The sequence below is a fragment of the Typopeltis vanoorti genome, chromosome 24 (genome assembly GCF_054136105.1).
Source record: "Typopeltis vanoorti isolate ZY-2024b chromosome 24, IOZ_Tvanoo_1.0, whole genome shotgun sequence".
In the NCBI taxonomy this organism is placed as follows: domain Eukaryota; kingdom Metazoa; phylum Arthropoda; class Arachnida; order Uropygi; family Thelyphonidae; genus Typopeltis; species Typopeltis vanoorti.
Window position 1 is genome coordinate 4,486,703 of NC_143572.1, and position 21,043 is coordinate 4,507,745.

At 38.7% G+C, this 21,043-nt stretch overlaps 1 protein-coding gene across 3 annotated transcripts in view; it reads left to right on the forward strand.

Annotated features, from left to right (window-relative positions):
• LOC150092896 (rRNA methyltransferase 1, mitochondrial-like) overlaps positions 1 to 21,043 on the forward strand; it is a 137,289-nt gene that overhangs the window by 76,124 nt on the left and 40,122 nt on the right. For all 3 annotated transcript variants that reach the window (XM_090413381.1, XM_090413380.1, XM_090413382.1), the window contains exon 6: positions 12,087 to 12,180. In XM_090413381.1, coding sequence (XP_090269507.1) covers positions 12,087 to 12,180 — 94 coding nt within the window. The remainder of the gene's footprint in view (positions 1 to 12,086; positions 12,181 to 21,043) is intronic.

Below are 21,043 nucleotides of genomic sequence, written 5' to 3' on the forward strand. Positions count from 1 at the left end.
TTCTTGCACATTCTATAGTACACAGGTTGACATGTCATCCAGTCCCACTGCTGTATTCACATTCATATTTTGCAATATGCTGAACAATTTTGACATGCTCAAAGCTCCACTTCTTACACAAAGCATCGTGGAAGATCTCATATTTGTAGATTTAGGGACTCAAAAACACACGTGTTGAACAGATTATTTTATTAATTACAAATAAAATAAAACTTGACGTTTCGACCTCTATATCAAGGTCATCATCGGAAGAATACAACTGTATACAGAACCAAGCTACATGCTCATGCTTTCTATATCAGTAAACTAAATCTACGTAGTTAATAAATCTTTTTTCTAGCCTGACCTCTAGTGATAGAAAGGAAAAACAAAAATAAATAAAGAAAGAAATAAAATTATATTATATATATATATATATATATATATACAGGGTGTTCGGGATAAATTTGACAGTTTCGTAAGGAAAAAGAAAATCTTCTTTGTATCTATTAAATTTAATGAATTGACAAAAAAACATTACAGGCAGAGTTAATTACAATACTATCAACAAGATTTACTCAAAATAACCACCATTAGCATCGATCACAGCTTCAATTCTGCTTCGGAACCTCGAACAAGCTGATGCTACAGTCTCCCTGGGAAGGGCCGCAAAAACTGTTTTAATTTTATCCATTAACTGGGCTTTTGTATTACTGGAAGTGCGATTGGTGTCTTTTTCAACTGCGCCCCATACAAAATAATCCATGGGGTTAAGGTCTGGGGAGTTTGGAGGCCAAACATTTGGACTGGTGAAGTCGTAGAAATTTTCAGACAACCATTTTTGACTTTTCCCAGAGGTGTGGCAAGGGGCCGAATCCTGCTGCCATACATACGGCCTACCATTGGCTACCCTTGTTATCCAGGGCTTGACTACAGTTAGCAACTCCACGAACAAAGCCCGAATTCCAATGCCAGGGTTCTTCAACACCTGTTCCTGCAGATTTGCGAGGAATTCTGCTGTACGAACGCAATCAGATCGTCTGCTAGGGATCTTTCTTCTTGCTACATCCTCGTAGTCACCATTGCAAGTCTCTAGTTCATGCCTGATTGTTTTTACTGTATTCAGGGAGCATTGGGCAGCAGTCGTAATATCCTTATTTTGATGGCGGGCACGAATCATCATGATACAAGTTATTCTCTTCCATGATTCAGGTGGGTTCCAGCTATCCATCCTTTCTGACATCTTGTATATGAATGAAGAAGGGTCCAAACTTTTAAATGAAGAGAAGTGTGTGTTAATACATGTAACTTACGGAAAAATATAATTAATTATAAATATGTCAAATTTATCCCGAACACCCTGTATATATAAAAAAATTATATCATCATCATCATCATCATCAAATTCCTGCCATGTACCCTCAAGGGGTGTACAGGATATGACAGTACTACATGAAAAAATTACTTCATTACTAACTTCCTATCTACAATTTTCCTCCAAATCAGTCTGTTACTTGTCAAGACTCCAACATTATCAGATCTTATATTTCTATCGTCTAAGGCACTTTGTACCGTATCAATCCATCTATATCTTGGTCTTCCTCTGGGTCGTTTTCCTGCCAACCTGGCAGAGAACACTTGTTTTGCTAATCTTTCCTCTCCCATTCTATTTAAGTGACCATACCATCTGAGATTAGCTCTGCTAACACATTCCTGGATGCTGACAATGTCAAGTTCTTTCCTAATATCCTCATTTTTAATATGATATTGCCATTGATGCCATCTGTTCACGCCTCTAATCTTTCTCAGGACTCTCATATCTGCGGTCTCTAGTCTTTGGTCAAGTGTTTTACTTCTGACCCAGCTCTCAGATCCATAAGTTAAAATTGGTTTGAACACAGTCTTGTATACAGCTAATTTAGTGTTCCGACTAATTTCTTTCTTATTCCATATGAATTTATTCAATTGACTTCCCATGATACCAGCTTTGCTGATTCTGTTGTCTATTTCTATATTTAGTTTACCATCTTCAGTAAAAATTGTGCCTAAGTAGCTGAAATGTTTTACTTGTTCCACAGGTTCTCCATTCACAACACAGTTGACATTTTCAATGATTCTGCCTATTTTCATTGTCTTTGTCTTTTTATTGCTGACCTTCATACCATATCTATTACAACAGCTATTCAATTTAGTCAGAGAATCTTGCAGACTTGTAGCGGATTTATTTAGAAGTATAACATCATCCGCATAAAGCAAAGAGCTGACATTAACATCTCCAATTTTGATATCAGGTATAATACCACATTCCTTCATAATGTGATCCATATAGATAATGAATAACAGAGGGGATAATGTACATCCTTGTCTCACACCAGATTTAACATTAAACCATCTTCCTGTACTTCCTTCAATTCTAACTGCTGACTCACAACTCAAATAAAGACTAAGTATTGCTTGATATAATGCCCCATTGACACCATATAACTGCAGCGTATTGAATAGCTTCTCTCTTGGCACCTTGTCATATGCCTTTTCCAAATCGACAAAACTTAAATACAGATCTTTGTTATATTCCCATGCTTTCTCGACTATTTGTCGTAAAGTGAAGATCTGATCCTGACAGCCTCTATTTGGCCTGAATCCAGCTTGTTCCTCACCAAGCTTTTCTTCCACAATTCTTCTCAACCGTTTCTCAAGTATACTTGCATAGATCTTGCCAGGAACACTCAGTAGGGAAATACCTCTGTAATTCTCACATTCAGTTTTATTTCCCTTTTTATATATGGGTACTATGAGAGCTCTACTCCAATCATCGGGAATTCGTCCCTCTGTCCAGGCTTTCTGAACTATGCAGTGCAGCCACTGTAAGACTCTTATACCACCATACTTCAGCATTTCTGGTCGAATATCATCTACTCCTGCTGCCTTTCCACATTTCAAGCCTTTCATGGCTTTTTCTACTTCAAGTATGGATATGTATTCCTGACTGCATGCCTGGTCAGTGTTTTTTATCACTGTGCTGTCATCACTGCTTGTTTCATTTAGCAGTTTTTCAAAGTAATTACTCCATACTTCAAGGATATCTTTTTCTCCTGTTTTCATTTCACCTTTATCATCTCTAATTCCTTTTACAGCACTCTTTCCTCCATTCCTAAGCTTCTTCAACAACCTCCAGAATATTTTGCCACCTTCTTGATATTTATTTTCTATATTCTTGCCAAAGTCCTCCCATGACTTTTGTTTAGCTAGTTTTACACACTGTTTAGCTTTCTTACATTTGTCTCTGTATTCTGTAAGAGTAAAAGCTGACTTATTTGCCAGGAACTTTTGATATGCTTTCTTCTTTTCCTTCACTGCCTCTTTAACTTCCTGTGTCCACCAGGGAGTTCTGATTTTTTTATCTTTGCACACAACCTCACCACATGCCTCTCTGGCAGAATCAATCAATGTTTCCTTCAGAGTTTGCCACTGAATCTCCAAGGTTTGATTCATGTTCTCAAACTCTTTCGTTTTCTTTTCAATAATATTTCTGTATTTTAGTCTACAGTTTACATCTGAGAGCTGCTCAATTTTTATTCGCTTTAAAACTTTCTTACATGTTATTCTTTTCAATATGAAATTCAATTTTATCCTGCTCAAGACTAAATAGTGATCACTTCCAATTTCAAATCCTCTGTACACTCTGGTGTCCTGCACCAGGGAGAAAACATCACTATCAACAATAACATAGTCAATGAGACTTTTCTTATTCCTAGCCTCTTCTCTCCATGTGAATTTGTGCACATTTTTATGTTGGAACATGGTGTTAGTAATAAGCAGTCCATGTCCTGAGCAGAAATCCAACAGATATTTGCCATTATTATTAGCTTTGCTCTTTTCTCCAAATTTTCCCAAAATATTTTTGTATGTCTCACAATCATTTCCTACTCTACTATTTAGATCCCCAACAAGGACCAACTTTTCCTTTTTCATTGTGTCAGTTGCTTTTTCTAAAGCCTCAAAAAATTCCTCCACTTCTACCTTAGTAGAACCTTCTGTGGGACCATAGGCACAAATAAGTCTCATTGTCCAGTTCCCCATTCTCATATTTGCCCACATTACTCTACTTGAGACTGACTGCCATTCAAGAAGATTAGCCTCGTATTTTGTGTTGAATACTATGGCTACTCCTTCTTTTCCTTGATTGTTATTGCCTGAATATAACATTTTGTATTTATTGCTCAGAAAGATCTCACCAGTTTTGGTCTTTTTTGTTTCAGTCACCCCTATTATGTCGATCTGGTACCTATCTAATTCCTCAGCTAGCTCCATTTCTTTGCCATTCAGGCTTCTTACGTTGATAGTACCGATCTTTAACTCTGGTGATGTTGAGTTGGGGTTTGTTTTCAGATTTGTTCCAGTAGCTGACTTTTCGCTGTTCGCCCTGGTTCCCTGGCGAAAACAACGGGGGCCTTGTTTAACCGGGCGACGCCCCAGCCGGCATGAAATTTTGTCATGTTGTACCATCATTTTTTATTTTGGTTTAACCAATAGGAATACAATTTGGTCGGCTAAATCCCAAATTGCCAGCCCATCCTCGTTCGTTCAGTATCAAAGTAGATACCCAACAGGGTGCACCACGAGAAGGTGAGGATTGGACATTAGGTCAGAAGCCCTGGTCGGTTCTCCGCATTCCTTTAAAGGCTATGTGGAGGTCTCCTCTCAGTTATACAGCTTTGACCCTTAAGCACCCCAAAAAAAAAAAATTATATATATATTATAAATAGATAAATGCAACTACAATAAACTGTTAGAGTCCTCATGTATTAATATTCTGGATAGTTACAAAATGATTTCTTTCAGTTGCTATTGAATGTTCTAAACACTTCACCAGGTCACCAGGTTGTCTTCTTGTAGTGGGAATTTTTCTAATGCTAGTTTAGGATGTTATACAGGTTGTAGATGGGTCCTCCACATTCTTGAAATGGTGAGGCCATCATTTTTGTTGAGATGATGGCCTCACCATTTCAAGAATGTGGAGGACCCATCTACAACCTGTATAATTGAAAGTGACCATGAGGTGATTACTTGGGTGGTTGCCAGCAGTGCAAGGACCCCTGTTGAAAAAGGGTATATGTGGAACTACAAGGGGGGTGATTGTGTAGAGCTCAGGAGACAGCTTGCAGGTGTAGCATGGAATGAGGAGTTAGCTGGAAAAGAGATCAATGCAGCTTGGGGGATTTTCAAAAAATATTGTGCGAAATGTGACCTGAACGAGGAATTGATGAATGCGAATATGAAGTTGATGACAGAAAGTGCTAGTACCGATTGTGTCGCGAGTGCACGTTTGAAAGAGAAGGATGGTGAGAAAGACAGGCGAAAAAATGTTAAAAAATCAGGAAAAAAGAAAAAGAGCGATTTGACAACCGTAACGGATGTTAAAAGGGACGAAAGTGAGGCGGAAAGAAACGAAATTGAGAGAACGAATGAAAGTAGAAATGCCGTGGTGCAGAAATCGCAAGTAAAAAAAATCGAAAGAATGAATGATGGCGAAAGTTGGACGCATGTTGGAACGAAAGTACTGAACCAAAGAAAGATGAATGACAGTAAAAGTGAGAAGAATGATAGCGAAAGTTGGACGCATGTTAGTCCGAAAGTACGGAAACAAAGAAAGATATGTGAGAGTGAAAGTGAGAAGAATGATAGTGAAAGTTGGACGTATGTTGGACCGAAAGTACGGAAACAAAGAAGGATGAATGAGAGGGAAAGTGAGAAGAGGGGGTCGAGAGTTAGAAAGTTAGAAAGATTTAATGATAGAGTGAATGTGTCGCGAGGTTCAGAAGGTGAATTGGATTGGATGAAGCAAGAAATGAAATGGATGCGGAATGAAATTAAGAGAATTCAGGTCAAAACTATTAAAATAAATCATGATGGCATGAAAGAGTTAACAAAAGATGAGCGAGTGGCGTTGTATGGCGACTCCATTATTAAAGGTGTGCTAGAGGATAAAATGCACAAGGTATGTTTTCCAGGCGGTAAAATGAGTAGAGTGATTGAGGCATTGAATATGAGGCGGGAACGAGCAAAAGAGTTAATTGTATTAATTGGTACGAATGATTTGAGAGAGAACAAAGAGCATGTCAAAATGAATGTCAGGAGACTGCTTGGAAAGATAAAGGAGAATAGTGTGACAGGAAGGGTGGTCAGTGTGTTGCCTAGGTATGATTGTGGTGAAATGAGGCGGAGAGCAAGGATTATGAATGATATTCTGGCTGAAATGTGTGAGGAGATGGGAGTACAGTTTGTTAATGTGTGGAATGAGTTTGAGGGACGAAGTGAGCTGTATGGGAGCGATGGACTGCATTTGAGTGGTTATGGTGTGAGTCGCTTGGAGAGACTGCTGCTGGAAGGTAGAGAAGTGAATAGAGAGAATGAATCAGATCGAGAGGGGAGTGATGTGGAAGAGCAGGAGAGATTGAAGGAGTGGAAATGAATGTGGAAGTGAGTGGTATGAGTATAGAAAATGAGAGAATGGGTGTGCAAGAGGAGCAGGGAAACGGGGAGGCTCAGGGTGGACAGGGATACACAGCGTGAGAAAAGTGGATGCTCCAAGAGGAGGTGAGAGAATGTGTAGGCAGGAAAGTAATGGGATGATCAGGGATCAAAAGGAAACAGATGGAATTGCAAAGGGTTCTAAAATGAAGAAGCAGAAAGGGAAATGGCCCCAGTCCAGCATGGAGAGATCACATCGAGTGAGTGGTATCAGTGGAACTAGCTGTAGATCCAGAAATGAGTTGTTGTGTTTGTATACCAATGCTAGAAGTATAAGAAACAAGGTGGATGAAATGGTTGCACTAATTGCGTCTGTGCACCCAGAGATTGTCGGAATAAGTGAGACATGGTTAGATGAGGATGACATCCTGACAGGAATAGAGATGGAAAGGTATGATGTGTTTCGTGAGGATAGAAGGGGTAAAAAGGGAGGTGGAGTGCTATTGATGATAGAGAAAGAGTTATGTCCATACAAGGTAGAGATGCAAGAGGGAAATGGGGCCAGTGGTTTTGAGGCAGTATGGTGTGAGATAGAGGTGAATAGAAACAAATACTTGGTGGGATGTTGTTATAGACCTGGTAATGTGGATGGTGGTGATAGTGAAATGTATAGTCAAATAAGCCAAGCAAATAAGAAAAGGGTGATCATTATGGGTGATTTTAATTATGGCAATATAGACTGAAATGAAGAGATAGCAACTGGAAGTAAAGAAAATGAGTTTCTTGAGTTTTTGAGGGATAACTACCTCAGACAGTATGTAACAGAGGGCACAAGAGGATTAAGGGTCTTGGATTTGGTCATCTCATCGGAGGATGTAATTATCAATGAGGTATCAAATCATCCACCAATTGGTGAAAGTGACCATGAGGTGATTACTTGGGTGGTTGCCAGCAGTGCAAGGACCCCTGTGAAAAAAGGTATATGTGGAACTACAAGGGGGGGTGATTATGAAGAGCTCAGGAGACAGCTTGCAGGTGTAGCATGGAATGAGGAGTTAGCTGGAAAAGAGATCAATGCAGCTTGGGGGATTTTCAAAAAATATTTAGTGCATGCAATGTCTAAATGTATACCACGGGTGAGAAGGTTAAATAAGTTAGGTGTGAGATGGATGAATAAAGAGATTAAGCATGCAATACAGAGAAAAAGGGCATTGTGGAGGCAGCATAAGAGAAGTGGAAGTAACCAATTTCATGAGTTCTACAAAGACCAGGCAAGGAGAGTGACTTGGTTGGTGAGAGTAGCTAAAGAGAGGTATGAACAGCAGTTAGCTAATGAAGCTAAAAAGAATCCTAGGGAGTTCTTTCGATATGTAGCCAGCAAAAGAAAGAATGATTATGGAAGGATGACATTGATTGGAGGAAATGGTATAAAGACAGCTGTTGCAGAATGTGTGGTGGAGATACTTAATGAGCAGTTCATAAAGATCTTTCAATCTTATGAATGTGACTTCATGGAGAGATTGAGAGAAGTTGATGATGGGGAGGAGAGACTGACTGTAAGTGAGCAAGAGGTGTTTGGGGAGTTGAGTAAACTAGATGTAAATAAGGCTGTGGGACTTGATAATATATCACCGCGTATTCTGAAGGAATGTGCCAGAGAGTTGACACCTGCCTTGACATATTTTTTTAATACGAGTCTTGCACTTGGTCAAGTCCCTAAAGAGTGGAAGGAGGGCAAGATTGTGCCACTTCATAAAGGAGGTGATCGAACTCAAGCATCAAACTATAGGCCTATCTGTGTGTCAGGTGTTGTAGTTAAGTTGTTGGAGAAGCTTGTGAGAACTAGGATCCAGAGTTGGGTTGACAACAATGGTATAATCTTTGATGGACAGCATGGATTTGCTAAAGGGAGGTCGTGTTTTAGTAATCTACTTACTTATTACAATAAAGTGACTGCTTCCTTGGACAGAGGAGAAGGATACACAGTAATATACTTGGATTTCGCAAAAGCTTTTGATAGAGTACCTCATGATAAGTTGACAGTCAAACTAGAGCAGATGGGGTTGGATATTAGATTAGTGCTTTGGATTGGAGACTGGCTATCTGATAGGTATCAACAAGTTGTGTATGGGGGTGCAATATCCAGGAAAAGGAAAGTCACTAGTGGAGTGCCTCAGGGATCTGTTTTAGGGCCATTACTATTTAACTTGTATATTAATGATATTGGTGAAGATTTGGATGGAGATATTCAGTTGTTTGCAGATGATGCAAAGTTGGGACGAACCATAAAGAGTAGTGAAGATGTTGTGGCCTTGCAAGAAGACTTGAATAAATTGAGTGATTGGGCAAGCAAATGGGGATGTGAGTTCAATGTTGCAAAATGTAAGGTTTTAAAATTTGGAAAACAAAGATGGGATGCAGAATTTATGCTTGGTGAGAATATATTGTTGGAAGTAGACGAAATAAGAGATCTGGGAGTGATAGTGGATAAGGATCTAAAATTTAGGGGACACATCGCCAAAATTGTGAAGACAACACAAAGACTTCTGGGAATGATGAGGAGGACACTGACGTGTAGAAGTAGGGAGATTCTTGTTCCATTGTATAAGGCTTTGATTAGGCCACACATGGACTATTGTGCCCAGATTTGGTCACCTGGTTTTCAGAAGGATGAAGAGATGTTGGAAAGGGTCCAAAGGCGACTGACTAAGGTAGTTTCTGACCTCTGGAATGTCGAGTATGAGGAAAGATTGAAAAGATGTAATTTGCAGAGTCTAGTGAAGAGAAGGAAGAGGGGAGATATGATAGAGACCTACAAGTTGGTAAGGGGTTGTTATAGGATCAATGGTGGAGAAGTTCTACAGCAAATAGTGGGAGATCAGGGGAGAACCAGAGGTCATCCCTGGAAACTGTATAAAGAGGGTGTGAGTAGGGGAGTGAGAGGCAGGTTTTTTTCATGCAGAGTTGTGAATGATTGGAATGCCTTGCCTGAGAGTGTGGTGTCTGCAAGGAGTTTGAATGTGTTTAAGACCCGGTATGATGAGATGTGTGTGAGATAAAAGGACCTCCTAGATGAGTCTTTGACTCCATGAGGTCTTGTTTAATAATAATAATAATAATAATAATAATAATAACATCCTAAACTAGCATTAGAAAAATTCCCACTACAAGAAGACAACCTGGTGACCTGGTGAAGTGTTTAGAACATTCAATAGCAACTGAAAGAAATCATTTTGTAACTATCCAGAATATTAATACATGAGGACTCTAACAGTTTATTGTAGTTGCATTTATCTATTTATAATATATATATAATTTTTTTTTTTGTAATTTTTTTTTTATATATATATATATATATATATTTTTTTTTTATTTTTTATTTTTTTTTTTATATAATTTTATTTCTTTATTTATTTTTGTTTTTCCTTTCTATCACTAGAGGTCAGGCTAGAAAAAAGATTTATTAACTACGTAGATTTAGTTTACTGATATAGAAAGCATGAGCATGTAGCTTGGTTCTGTATACAGTTGTATTCTTCCGATGATGACCTCGATATAGAGGTCGAAATGTCAAGTTTTATTTTATTTGTAATTAATAAAATAATCTGTTCAACACGTGTGTTTTTGAGTCCCTAAATCTACAAATATGAGTGCTGATCACCGTGTACCCCTAAAAGAAAGAATCATCGTGGAAGATGTAATGAAGAAAGTTGAAGTGAGATGTTGTCATAGAGGATGCCAGTTGTGGTTCAGTGATGAATAATATATTGGGTTTGGATGTCTGGTCATGGTGCTACTCATCATTAGCATTAGAATTGAGACCTCCGATGTTAATAAATTATATATTTAGTTTAATCCTTTATCCAAGTGTAAGCAAACAGTGAGACAACTGGTGGCAAAGGTAGACTCTCATCACTTTCCTTAGTATCCTATAATGCAAAGCACATCTTGCAGACATGTATAATGCTATGCATTATGGGAAGGGTCACTACCCAGACTGGTTTCGACCTTTATTGAGGTCTCTTCAGTGGGAGACCCAGATGTGATATCAAGGTTGAAACAATGCAGAACTCTTATTTCTATATGTCAGTTACCAAAAGGTGTCACACCTTATTATTAAATTACTCTGGATTAGAGAAAGATGTTGAAAGTTTTTCCCACTTGGTTAGACTATAAATTATATATTTAGTTTAATCCTTTATTATTATTATTATTATTATTGTTCCGGGCAACTCCAAGGAGTCGACAGACTCATCGAGGGAGGCTCTAACATCATGTCAAGAACAACTATTCGACATTCACACAGTATCTATCATACCTTGCCTTGAACTCATTCATGGTCGTAGCCCCCACAACAGACTCTGGAAGCTTATTCCACTCATTCACTACTCTCCAAGTAAAAAACCTAGCTCTAACACCCTTGTCAACCACGCTCTTGCCCAGCTTCCATTCATGGCCCCTAGTCCTCCCACCACCAGTCATATTTTCAAAAATATCTTCTGGATCAATCTTATAGAAACCCTTCAGTAATTTGAATGTCTCAATCATATCACCCCTCCTTCGCCTATCGACCAATTTCTGCAACCCACAAATCTTCAACCTATTCTCATAAGGTTCATTCCACAGACCTGCTATCATCTTGGTCACTCGTCTCTGGATCCTCTCCACTTCGTCCCCATCACGAAGAAACCCTGGTACCCATAGCTGGGCACAGTAGTCCAGATGGGGTCTTATCAAGGCTCGATACAGAGGAACAACTTGTTTGTCTCTGCATGTTAAAGTATTTTTCAGAAGCCAAGTGATTTGGTGAGCTGTTTTAGTCACTTTTGCAATGTGCCCCCTAAACTTCAATTCCCTTCAACACTCCCAAATCCGTGGCCTCATCAATCTCCTGGAGTACGGTTCCACCAATGCGATATACTGCTGCTATTCTTTTCACCCCAAAGTGCATAACCTTACACTTTGACACATTAAATTGACATCCATTTTTCCTAGCCCAGTCCTCCAAACTATCCAAATCATCCTGTAAAATTTTGACATCCTGTGCACTCATAATTGCTCTACCCAACTTTGCATCATCAGCAAACAAGTGAACACTTCCTCTCAAATCTTTTCCTGTATTATTGATGAACAAATTGAAAAGCAGTGGTCCAAGATCCTTTATCCAACTGTAAGCAAACAAAGTTTGCACCTGAAGTATCTTCAGGACTGGGGCAACTCGTGGCAAAGGTGGACTAAGTTCTCATCACTTTCCTTAGTATCCCATAATGCAAAGCACATCTCCTTGCAGACATGTATAATGTTATGCATTATGGGAAGGGTCACTATTCAGACTGGTTTCGACCTTTATTGAGGTTTCTTGTGATGTTCAGACTAACAGAATCATAAATGTGCATCATACATCAACATAATCTAGTTGGAAGGCATGACTAAATAGTTATTAAACTTTTTTATAAATATATATAATAAAGTTCTTTATTTTTAGAGTAACTTTTTCAGACTTAAACGATTGATATATGAATAATTGAATTTTCTTATAGATTATAATCAGTTTGATTTTTATAATTCATTTATAAAAAATATAAAATACTTTATAATTTATTAAAAATATTGTAAAATTTTTACTTTGAAATCAGTTGTAGACTGTCTCCTGTGGTCAGTAAAGCCAGTTCTGGTGCTTTAGAAATTTTACGTATATGGGGTGTAGATGATCTGTTTTCATTTTTACAGGTTGGTATTTTATTTTATATGATGGAATTAAGTTTCTGCATAATCAAATTTTATATGTATACAGAGATATATTCTTTGTTTAAATAATGCATATAATACTAAAATGACCTGTGTAGCTCAGTGGATGTGGTGTTTGCATATCACGGCGCTTGGCTGCACGAAGGAAGACTTGGTTTCGAGTCTAGTCGGCGACTAGAGGAAATTTTTCTAAGCCTTTTTTCGACTGGTTCCCGAGTTAGTCGATCTCTGGCACGGGCAAGTGGGTTTTCCTCCCGGAAACTCGGGTTTTTCGTCCCGTAAACTCAAGAAAATCGACCATAGAACCCACATTATTTCAGACATTAAATATATTGTGTTAGGGTTAGGGACCACGAGATGGCGGCACATTTGAGCCATCTCTCTTCACTATGTACCGCTTAATTAGTGATAGCCTTGGGCCATCTATCTCTGATTGGTACCAGTGGAGATTGAACTGCCCACTCAGTCTCCAAAAGTTAGATAGGGCTTAATCGCCTTGCCTACTCCCCGTATTCGGGAATAAAAAGGCGTTAGCTGATTTTTATTTTTATTTTTATTTTATTTTTTTTTTTTTACTAAAATGTTCATGGACCAGTAGTTTAATGATAAAACAAGCTAAATAGTTACCAATATTTCGAGATATGTATCTTACCATATTGAACAGGTGATAAGATACTATAGAATTTTTTAGGAATTCAAATGCTAGGAGAGTAAGTGTGTATAACACTCAGATGTTATCTGGTGATTATTGCATCTTGGTTCAGCTATAATTACAGTCTATGAAATCTTATAGAACTTCAACATGCTGTCCACCATCGTAGTATTCCTTGTTGCCATTTCCACTTCTTCTAATGAATGTCTAGATCACGATTCACAATGGAAGATCATGGTGGCTGCCAAAGGATTTTTTGATGGACTGTAGATAAGTTCAGCATCACAAAGTAAACTTTAAATAAATAAACCTTCTAATGTCTTTTATTCCCCAAAGGAAATTTAGCCCTACTTTTCAACTGAAGGTGAGTTATCCGGTTCACATGGATGTAACTTGTTATTCCCTCCCTGAAACTCAGGTTTTTCATCAAACAAAACAGACAGGAAGAACTGATTGGAAGATAGTCTGGAAGAGCATATGCAATTAACAGACAGAATACACTAAATGAGTATTCTGTAGTACATTTTGTACCGTTTTGCACTGGAAGAATATATGCAATTAACAGACAGAATACACAATGCCTAACCCATGCCAAAGAATACACTGGCATTATAGCCATGGTTGCTTTGACCATGAATCCGAATAACAACAACAATATCGTTTAGCCTTAACTTTGTTTTTGAAAACAGGCAGGCATCTAGTCTCCATCATTCAGCCCTCATTGATAGCTTGATTCAAGCAATCATTGAACTAAAGCTTTCAGGAGAGAGAGAAAGAGAGAGAGTATAGTCGACACCTGCTGCTGTCTCATAGCCCTAAACCATAACACTTGTATTATTGTCTGTCATAATATGAGTTCTAAGGTTTATTTATTTATTTATTTATTTTTTTTTTTTAGGTATGAAGTTAAAAACTTGGGTTTCTGGAAGGGAATACTTCTACTTGTCCATGCCAAAGATCAGCTGTCTCAGGAACTGCCTGAAGAAAGGCATAAGAAAGGCATAGAACAAGTTCCTCTATTTGGAAACTCGAATCGAACCTGTAACAGTCTTTCTTCATGTGACATAGTCATCCATAGCCCTCTGATGCCTCAATCATCTTATATAAATTATTTTATTTTTCTAGTTTTTTTCAAGCCTCTTTATTTTGACATTGACATTTAAAGAGTTTGGTTATACATTTAAGTAAGCCATTCTGTACTGAAATTTAAGAGTTATGCATGATTGAACATGAGTGGTTCCCAAAAATAATAATAGAAAGTACTTCACTAGATATAGTTGTCTAGAGGCATTTATGTAACGACTGTGCATGTTAACTCACATAAAAATTGATCAAACTATCACTGAGGTCTATTTGTTTTGCTGTAATTAATTCTTTTTTTTTTCCCCCCCTGGCATTTTCATAACCTGTACATATAATATCCACATAACAAGTTTCTAAACTGTTACATTAAATTATCAGTTCAGTCACGTTACTTATCAGCTGGCATCTGTCGTGCAACGTAATTGTTGCCAGACCTCTAGTTGCGGTTATCAGTTCTTATGATAGAAGAATAACTTCTTCATTCCCTTAAAAATGCCTTCTCATGATAGCAACCTGTCCCGAACAAAATGGTTAGAGGTGAGTATACCCTCTCTCCAACCAACAGACTGCAGGTTCGAATCCTGCCATGGGCATGGATGTTTGTTGTTGTGTTTGGTAGGGGAGCATTTCATTGCCTGATGTGAGACAACTGCCCTGCTTATTGGAGGCCAGAAGTGGCTTGAAAAAGTTCCATGTTTGGTCTCTAGAGCAGGGTTTCTGGACTATGTGATAAAATAAATTAAAAATACTATATATATATATATAGATAGATAGATAGATAGAATTGATAAAAATAAAGCTTTACCCGATCCACTGTACAAAATGTACTATAGGTTTCCAAAACAACCATTCGTGGATGATAGCAACATAAAAAAAAACACTCCATAAAATAAAAAATTCCATCAACTGAAATCCTGTATAACTCTTTTATAAGTTTGTAAGTCTCAGTCATATCACCCCTCTTTCTTCTGTTTGCTAGTGTCTGTAGTTTACAAATTCTCAATCTGTCTTCATAATCAGTATTCCACAATCTCATATTATTTTTAACACTCCTTTGCACTATTTCCACTGTATCAGAATCATAACAGAAACCTAGAGACCAGACCTGTGCACAATAGTCCAAATGAGGTCTTATCAGTGCCTTTTAAAGAGGCAAAATGACATCCTTATCTTTACATGTGAAAATTCATTTTGGTATTGCAGTTATCTTTTGAGTTGTATTTGAAATCTTTGCTACATAGCCCCCTGAACTTCAACTTGCTATCTACTAGCGCTCCAAGATCCCTAGTCTGATTGGTTTCTTCTAGCATAATCCCACCAATATAATATGACATTGGATATCTAATCACACCAAAGTGCATGATTTGCATTTACTGCCATTGAACTGATATTCATTTTCCCATGCCCACAATTCCAGCCTATTCAAATCATTCTGCAAGTACTGCATATCAGCAGCATTCCTGATTACCATACCTATCTTTACATCATCAGCAAATAGCTGTATGTCGCCTGTCAAATCCTTCCCAATATCATTAATGTACAGATTGAATAACAGTGGACTTAGGACTGATCCTTGTGGTACACAAATAGTTACCTTAAATCTTGTAGACTGACATCCCCTGTATACTATTTTTTGATATCTGTCAGTCTGCTATCCTCTTATCTATGTGCTAATATTTTATAATCCAAACCCATATTCTCCAGTTTCTGCAACAGTTTCTATGCTGTATGCTGTCAAAAGCCTTAGACAAACCCAGAAGTATTGTGGTTTATTCCTACCCTTTGTCTAACTCAGTGGTAACATTATTATAGAATGTGAGTAAGTTGCTAAAACATGACCTTCCCTTAGTAAACCCATTCTTTTCATTGCAAAGTAGAGATTCACTGTCGACCCATTTCTGAATGCGAACCCAAAGCAATTTTTTCAAAATCTTCACTACCACTCCTGAGATACTAATTGGTCAATAGTTGGATACATCAGATTTTGCACCACCCTTGTGCAATGAGATTACCATACAATCCTGTGGAATCTTCCCTGTTTAGAGACTCAAATTATATAGCCTGGTCAAAGGAATATCCAGTTCAGCTGAACACTCTTTTAGCACCTGTGCTGATATCCACTCAGTCCCTATTGCTGAATTCTTATTCAATTTCTACAACAGTTCTACCTCCTCCTCCTCTTCCTCCTCATACACCTGAGTTTCTTCATCCAGCAAAGATGCAGCAATGAATGCAATGTGGTATATACTAGGTTGATGGCTTTTAGCAAAATGGGCACTCAGTTATACAAGCACTTCTGCATCTGTTACCCTCTCACTGTCTGTGCTCAGAAAAGTTATTCTTTCATATTCATTCTTTCTTTTACTTACAGTATATCGATAGAATTCTTGTGGATTGTCTTTAGCTTACACAGCCAGTTTCTTTTCATGCTCAGACTTAGTTTTCCTTACAACAGTTGTGACTATTCTAGCCTGCTGCTTATAATTTTCCTAAGACCAATCATCCTTATGCACATGGTATTCCTTCCACATCATCCGTTTCTTACGAATCTCTTGCTTAATAAGATTACTCATCCATTTGACTTCTACCCTATTTATTCTTTGAACTCTCTGGACATATTCTGATATTGCGTTATTTAAGAATTTTTAAATGCTTCCCACGTGATATCAATATTCTTCCCATCCAGCAACCAATACTTTTGCAGTTCAATTTTGGGATCATTATTATTTAACTTGTATTTTAATGATACTAGAACAAGCTTAACTGGGAATGTGCAGCTGTTTGCCGCTGATGCAAAGTTGGGAAGAACTGTGAGAAGTTGAGCAGATGTGGCCTTACAGGAGGATCTGAATAGACCATGTGAATTGGCAAATGAGTGGAGCTATCAGTTTCATGTTGCAAAGTGCAAGATCTTGAAATTTGGTAGGCATGGTTGGAATGCAGAGTATACAATTAATGGAGAAATTTTGAAGGAGGTCAAAGAGGTGAAAGATCTGGGAGTGATGGTGCACTGAGACTTGAAGTTTAGGGGTAATGTTGCTAAAATTGTAAGAACATCCCAATAGACTATGGCAATAATGAGAAGGACATTGACATGCAGAAGCAAAGAGGCTATGGTTCCCTTGTGTAAGGCTTTGATCAAGCCACATATGGACTAATCTGTGCAGATTTTTTCACCTGATTTTGAGTGGAATGAGAATGTATTGGAGAGAGAGAGAGAGAGTCCAGAGAAAGTTTACAGTGTCAATTGTATGGAATGTCAGATATGAGGAGAGATTGAGGGAATGCACAGAGCCTTATGAATAGAAGAAGAGGGGGATATGATTGAAACATATTAGTTGGTGAGGGGTTGTTAGCATATTAATGTGGAGGAGAATTTTTGATAAAGTAGATGAAGGCAAGGGTAGAGGTCATCCATGGAAGCTATATAAGGACAATTGTGATCAGGGATGAGAAGCAGGTTCTTTGCAATGGGAATTATTGGTGAGTTGAAAGCATTTCCTGAAAGTGTGGTGAGTGCAGAAACTGTGAATGGGTTTAAGGTGTGGTTCAATGATCTTTTTGCATGTGAAAGTAAGTATAGACCTCCTGTGATGAGTCCTTTGACACCATGGAGGTCAGATGTTAATAAAAAAACCATTTTTTTAAATTTATTCAACACATGACAGATGTTGAATGTCGGCATGGATGTCATAAGCACGGGTCATTGTTACTAGATTTAACCTATTTTGTCTCATAGACATCAATACATAGATCTGTTATGTATGCTGCTATAAGTTAATTTAATATCAGGTCTTGGTTTTTATTATTACTATTATTACAGGCAACTCCAGGGAGTCATTAGACTCATCGAGGGAGGCCCAAATCATATTCATCACAACTATTCGACATTCATACAGTATCTATCATACCTCGCCTTAAACTCATTCAACTGTCACAGCATCCACCACAGACTCAGGGAGCGCATTCCACTCATTCACTACTCTAAAAGTAAAGAACCCCACTCTAACACCTTTACTAACCACACTTTTGCCCAGTTTCCATGGATGTCCCCTAGTCCTCCCACAACCAGCCCTGTTCTCAAAAATATCTTCTGAATTAATTTTATAGAAACCCTTCAGTAATTTGAATGTCTCAATCATATCTCCCCTCCTCCGCCTATCAACCAATTTTTGCAACCCACAAATCCTCAACATGTTCTCATACGGTTCATTCCACAGACCTGCTATCATCTTGATCACTCGCCTCTGGATCCTCTCCACCTCCTCCCCATCAAGAAGAAACCCAGGTGACCAAATCTGAGCACAGTAGTCGAGATGGGGTCTTATCAAGGCTCGATACAGAGGAACAATAACCTGCTTGTCTCTGCTTGTCAACGTATTCTTCAGCAACCAAGTGATTTGATGAGCTGATTTGGCCACTTTTGCAATGTGTCCCCTAAATTTCAATTCCTTATCCACCAACACTCCTAAATCTCGTGTCTCATCAATTTCCTGGAGCACGGTTCCACCAATGCAGTAAACTGCCTCCAATCTTTTCACCCCAAAATGCATAACCTTACATTTTGTCACATTAAATTGACATCCATTCTCTCTAGCCCAGACCTCCAATCTATCCAAATCATCCTGCAAAAAGTCATCTGCATTCACTATTGCCCTACCCAACTTTGCATCATCCGCAAACAAATGAACTGTTCCTCTCAGATCCTTTCCTATATCATTTATGAACAAATTAAACAGCAGTGGTCCAAGAACAGATCCTTGTGGCACACCACTAGTCACAGGCCATCTTGTGGACTCTACTCCTGAGTAAACCACTCTCTGATATCTCTCCGTCAACCACCCTCCTATCCATCTCACCAACCCTATGTCCATTCCCATATGCTGCAATTAGAATTCCATGTGGTATCCTGTCAAAGGCCTTAGCAAGGTCCAGTAGAATCACTGTAAACCCATTACCCTTATCCAGTTCAGCCGTCACTGTGTTATAATACGTGAGCAAGTTACTGAGGCATGACCTACCCTTCACAAAACCATGCTGTCCCCGATACAGTATCCAATTTTCTTCTATCCAATCTTGTATTTTCCTCTTGACTATTTTCTCTAAGACCTTGATAATGGTTCCTGTTATGCTGATTGGCCAGTAATTTTCAACAGCAGCCTTGGAACCACCTTTGTGCAGTGGAACTATTTTCCCCTCTTTCCACCCCCTTGGGACTGACCCAGTCCTGAGGCTCAAATTAAACAAAATGGTCAAGGGCACTGACAATTCTTTGGCCGCTTCACGTACGACACGAGCTGGTATACCATCCAATCCCACAGATGTATTGACATTGAGGTTCTGTAATAGATTAGTTACCTCTACTTCATTCATCACAATTCCAGTATAAGCTGTTGGTTCTTCTATTTCTGCAAAGTCACCACCTGGATGATATACTCTTGCAAAGTGCTCGCTCAGTAATTCCACAACATCGACTGATTCGGTTACCTCCCTACCCTCAGCATTTTTTAAGATCATTCTACCATGAGCATTTTTCCTTTTACTTGCAACATATTGAAAAAACTGTTTGGGATTCTCTTTAGCCTGCATGGCCAATTTCCTTTCGTAATCTGCTTTTGCTTTTCTTACCACCCTTGTTACCAACCTGGCCTGAGCTTTATACTGTTCCTGCACCTGATGGTCACTCTTCTCCTTAAATTCCCTCCACAATTGTTTCTTTTTTTGCAGCTCAAGCTTAATAGTGTTATTCATCCATTTAACCCCTACTTGATTTATTATTCAGACTCTTGGTATACAGTCAACCATTGCCTCCTGCAAACAGTTCTTAACCACCTCCCATGCACTATCAACATCCAGCCCTTGCAGTTTTACATGCCATGGCATTGAGCCAAGCACACACCTAAGCTTGTCATACTTACCAGCCCGGTAATTCCACATGTACCCTGTCTTAATTATAAATTCGACTCCTTTAGCCACCTCCCAAGTCATGACCTTATGGTCACTCTCACCAATTGGTGGCAACATGGTCGTGTTCGTTACAGCTACATTCTCAGTTGCAATTACTAGGTCCAGCACTCTCTGCCCCCTGGTATTTTCCAATACATGTTGCCGTAGATAGTTGTCCCTTAATAACTGCATAAAATCCAATTCCTTCCTCCCATGTGCCCTCTCCTCTTTCCAGTCAATGTTACCATAATTGAAATCACCCATAATAATTACCCTCCTTCCACTCATTTCTTCTATTTGCTTATGCATACTATCCCCACCATCCACTCCATCACCCGGTCTATAGCAGCATCCAATTGTATATTTTATTCTGCTAGATTCTATCTCACACCAAATAGCCTCAAATGTGCTTTTTTCCCCATCCTGCAGTTCAACTTCTATACTCCTTGGCTGAAGCTCATCAGCTATCATCAATAACACTCCTCCCCCCTTTTTATTCGCCCTGTCACTCCTGAACACGCTATACCCATCGCATTCAATCCCACTAGCTATATCATCTACAGTCAGCCATGTTTCACTAATTCCGACAACCTGTGGCCTGGAAGTGCCAGCCATGGCCAAAAACTCTTCCTTCTTGTTCCTAATACTCCTGGCATTAGTGTACATGAATCGCAGAAGCCCATTTGTCCCATCCCTACTTTGATGCCTTATACTAATTATCCCATTCTGATTTGTTGTCCGTCGTACTCGCCCGGGCATAATATACATTCATACACTTAACTGCCCCCCTTAAAGTCTGCATATCTACTCCCCCCCTCTTAATAAATCTAGTTTCCCTGAGTCTGTACATCCACTTCTACATCATTCATCAACACTCTTTCAAGTCTCCGTACACCAACTCCATTCAAATGTAACCCATCCATCTTATATAAGTCCTTTCGCCCATCGAACTCATTCCACACATCCACAAATTCCACACCACTCTCCATGCATAACCCACGCATAAAGTCATTGGCAATTATGGCCCGCCTTCTAAACACTTCGCTGTCATACCGCGGTAAGATACTCACTCTTCTCTTTTGCTACCTCAAACAACTCCCTCACATCCTCTATCATTTCCATTTTGTCCTCTTTCAAATCATTCATTCCTGCCACGATTATCAT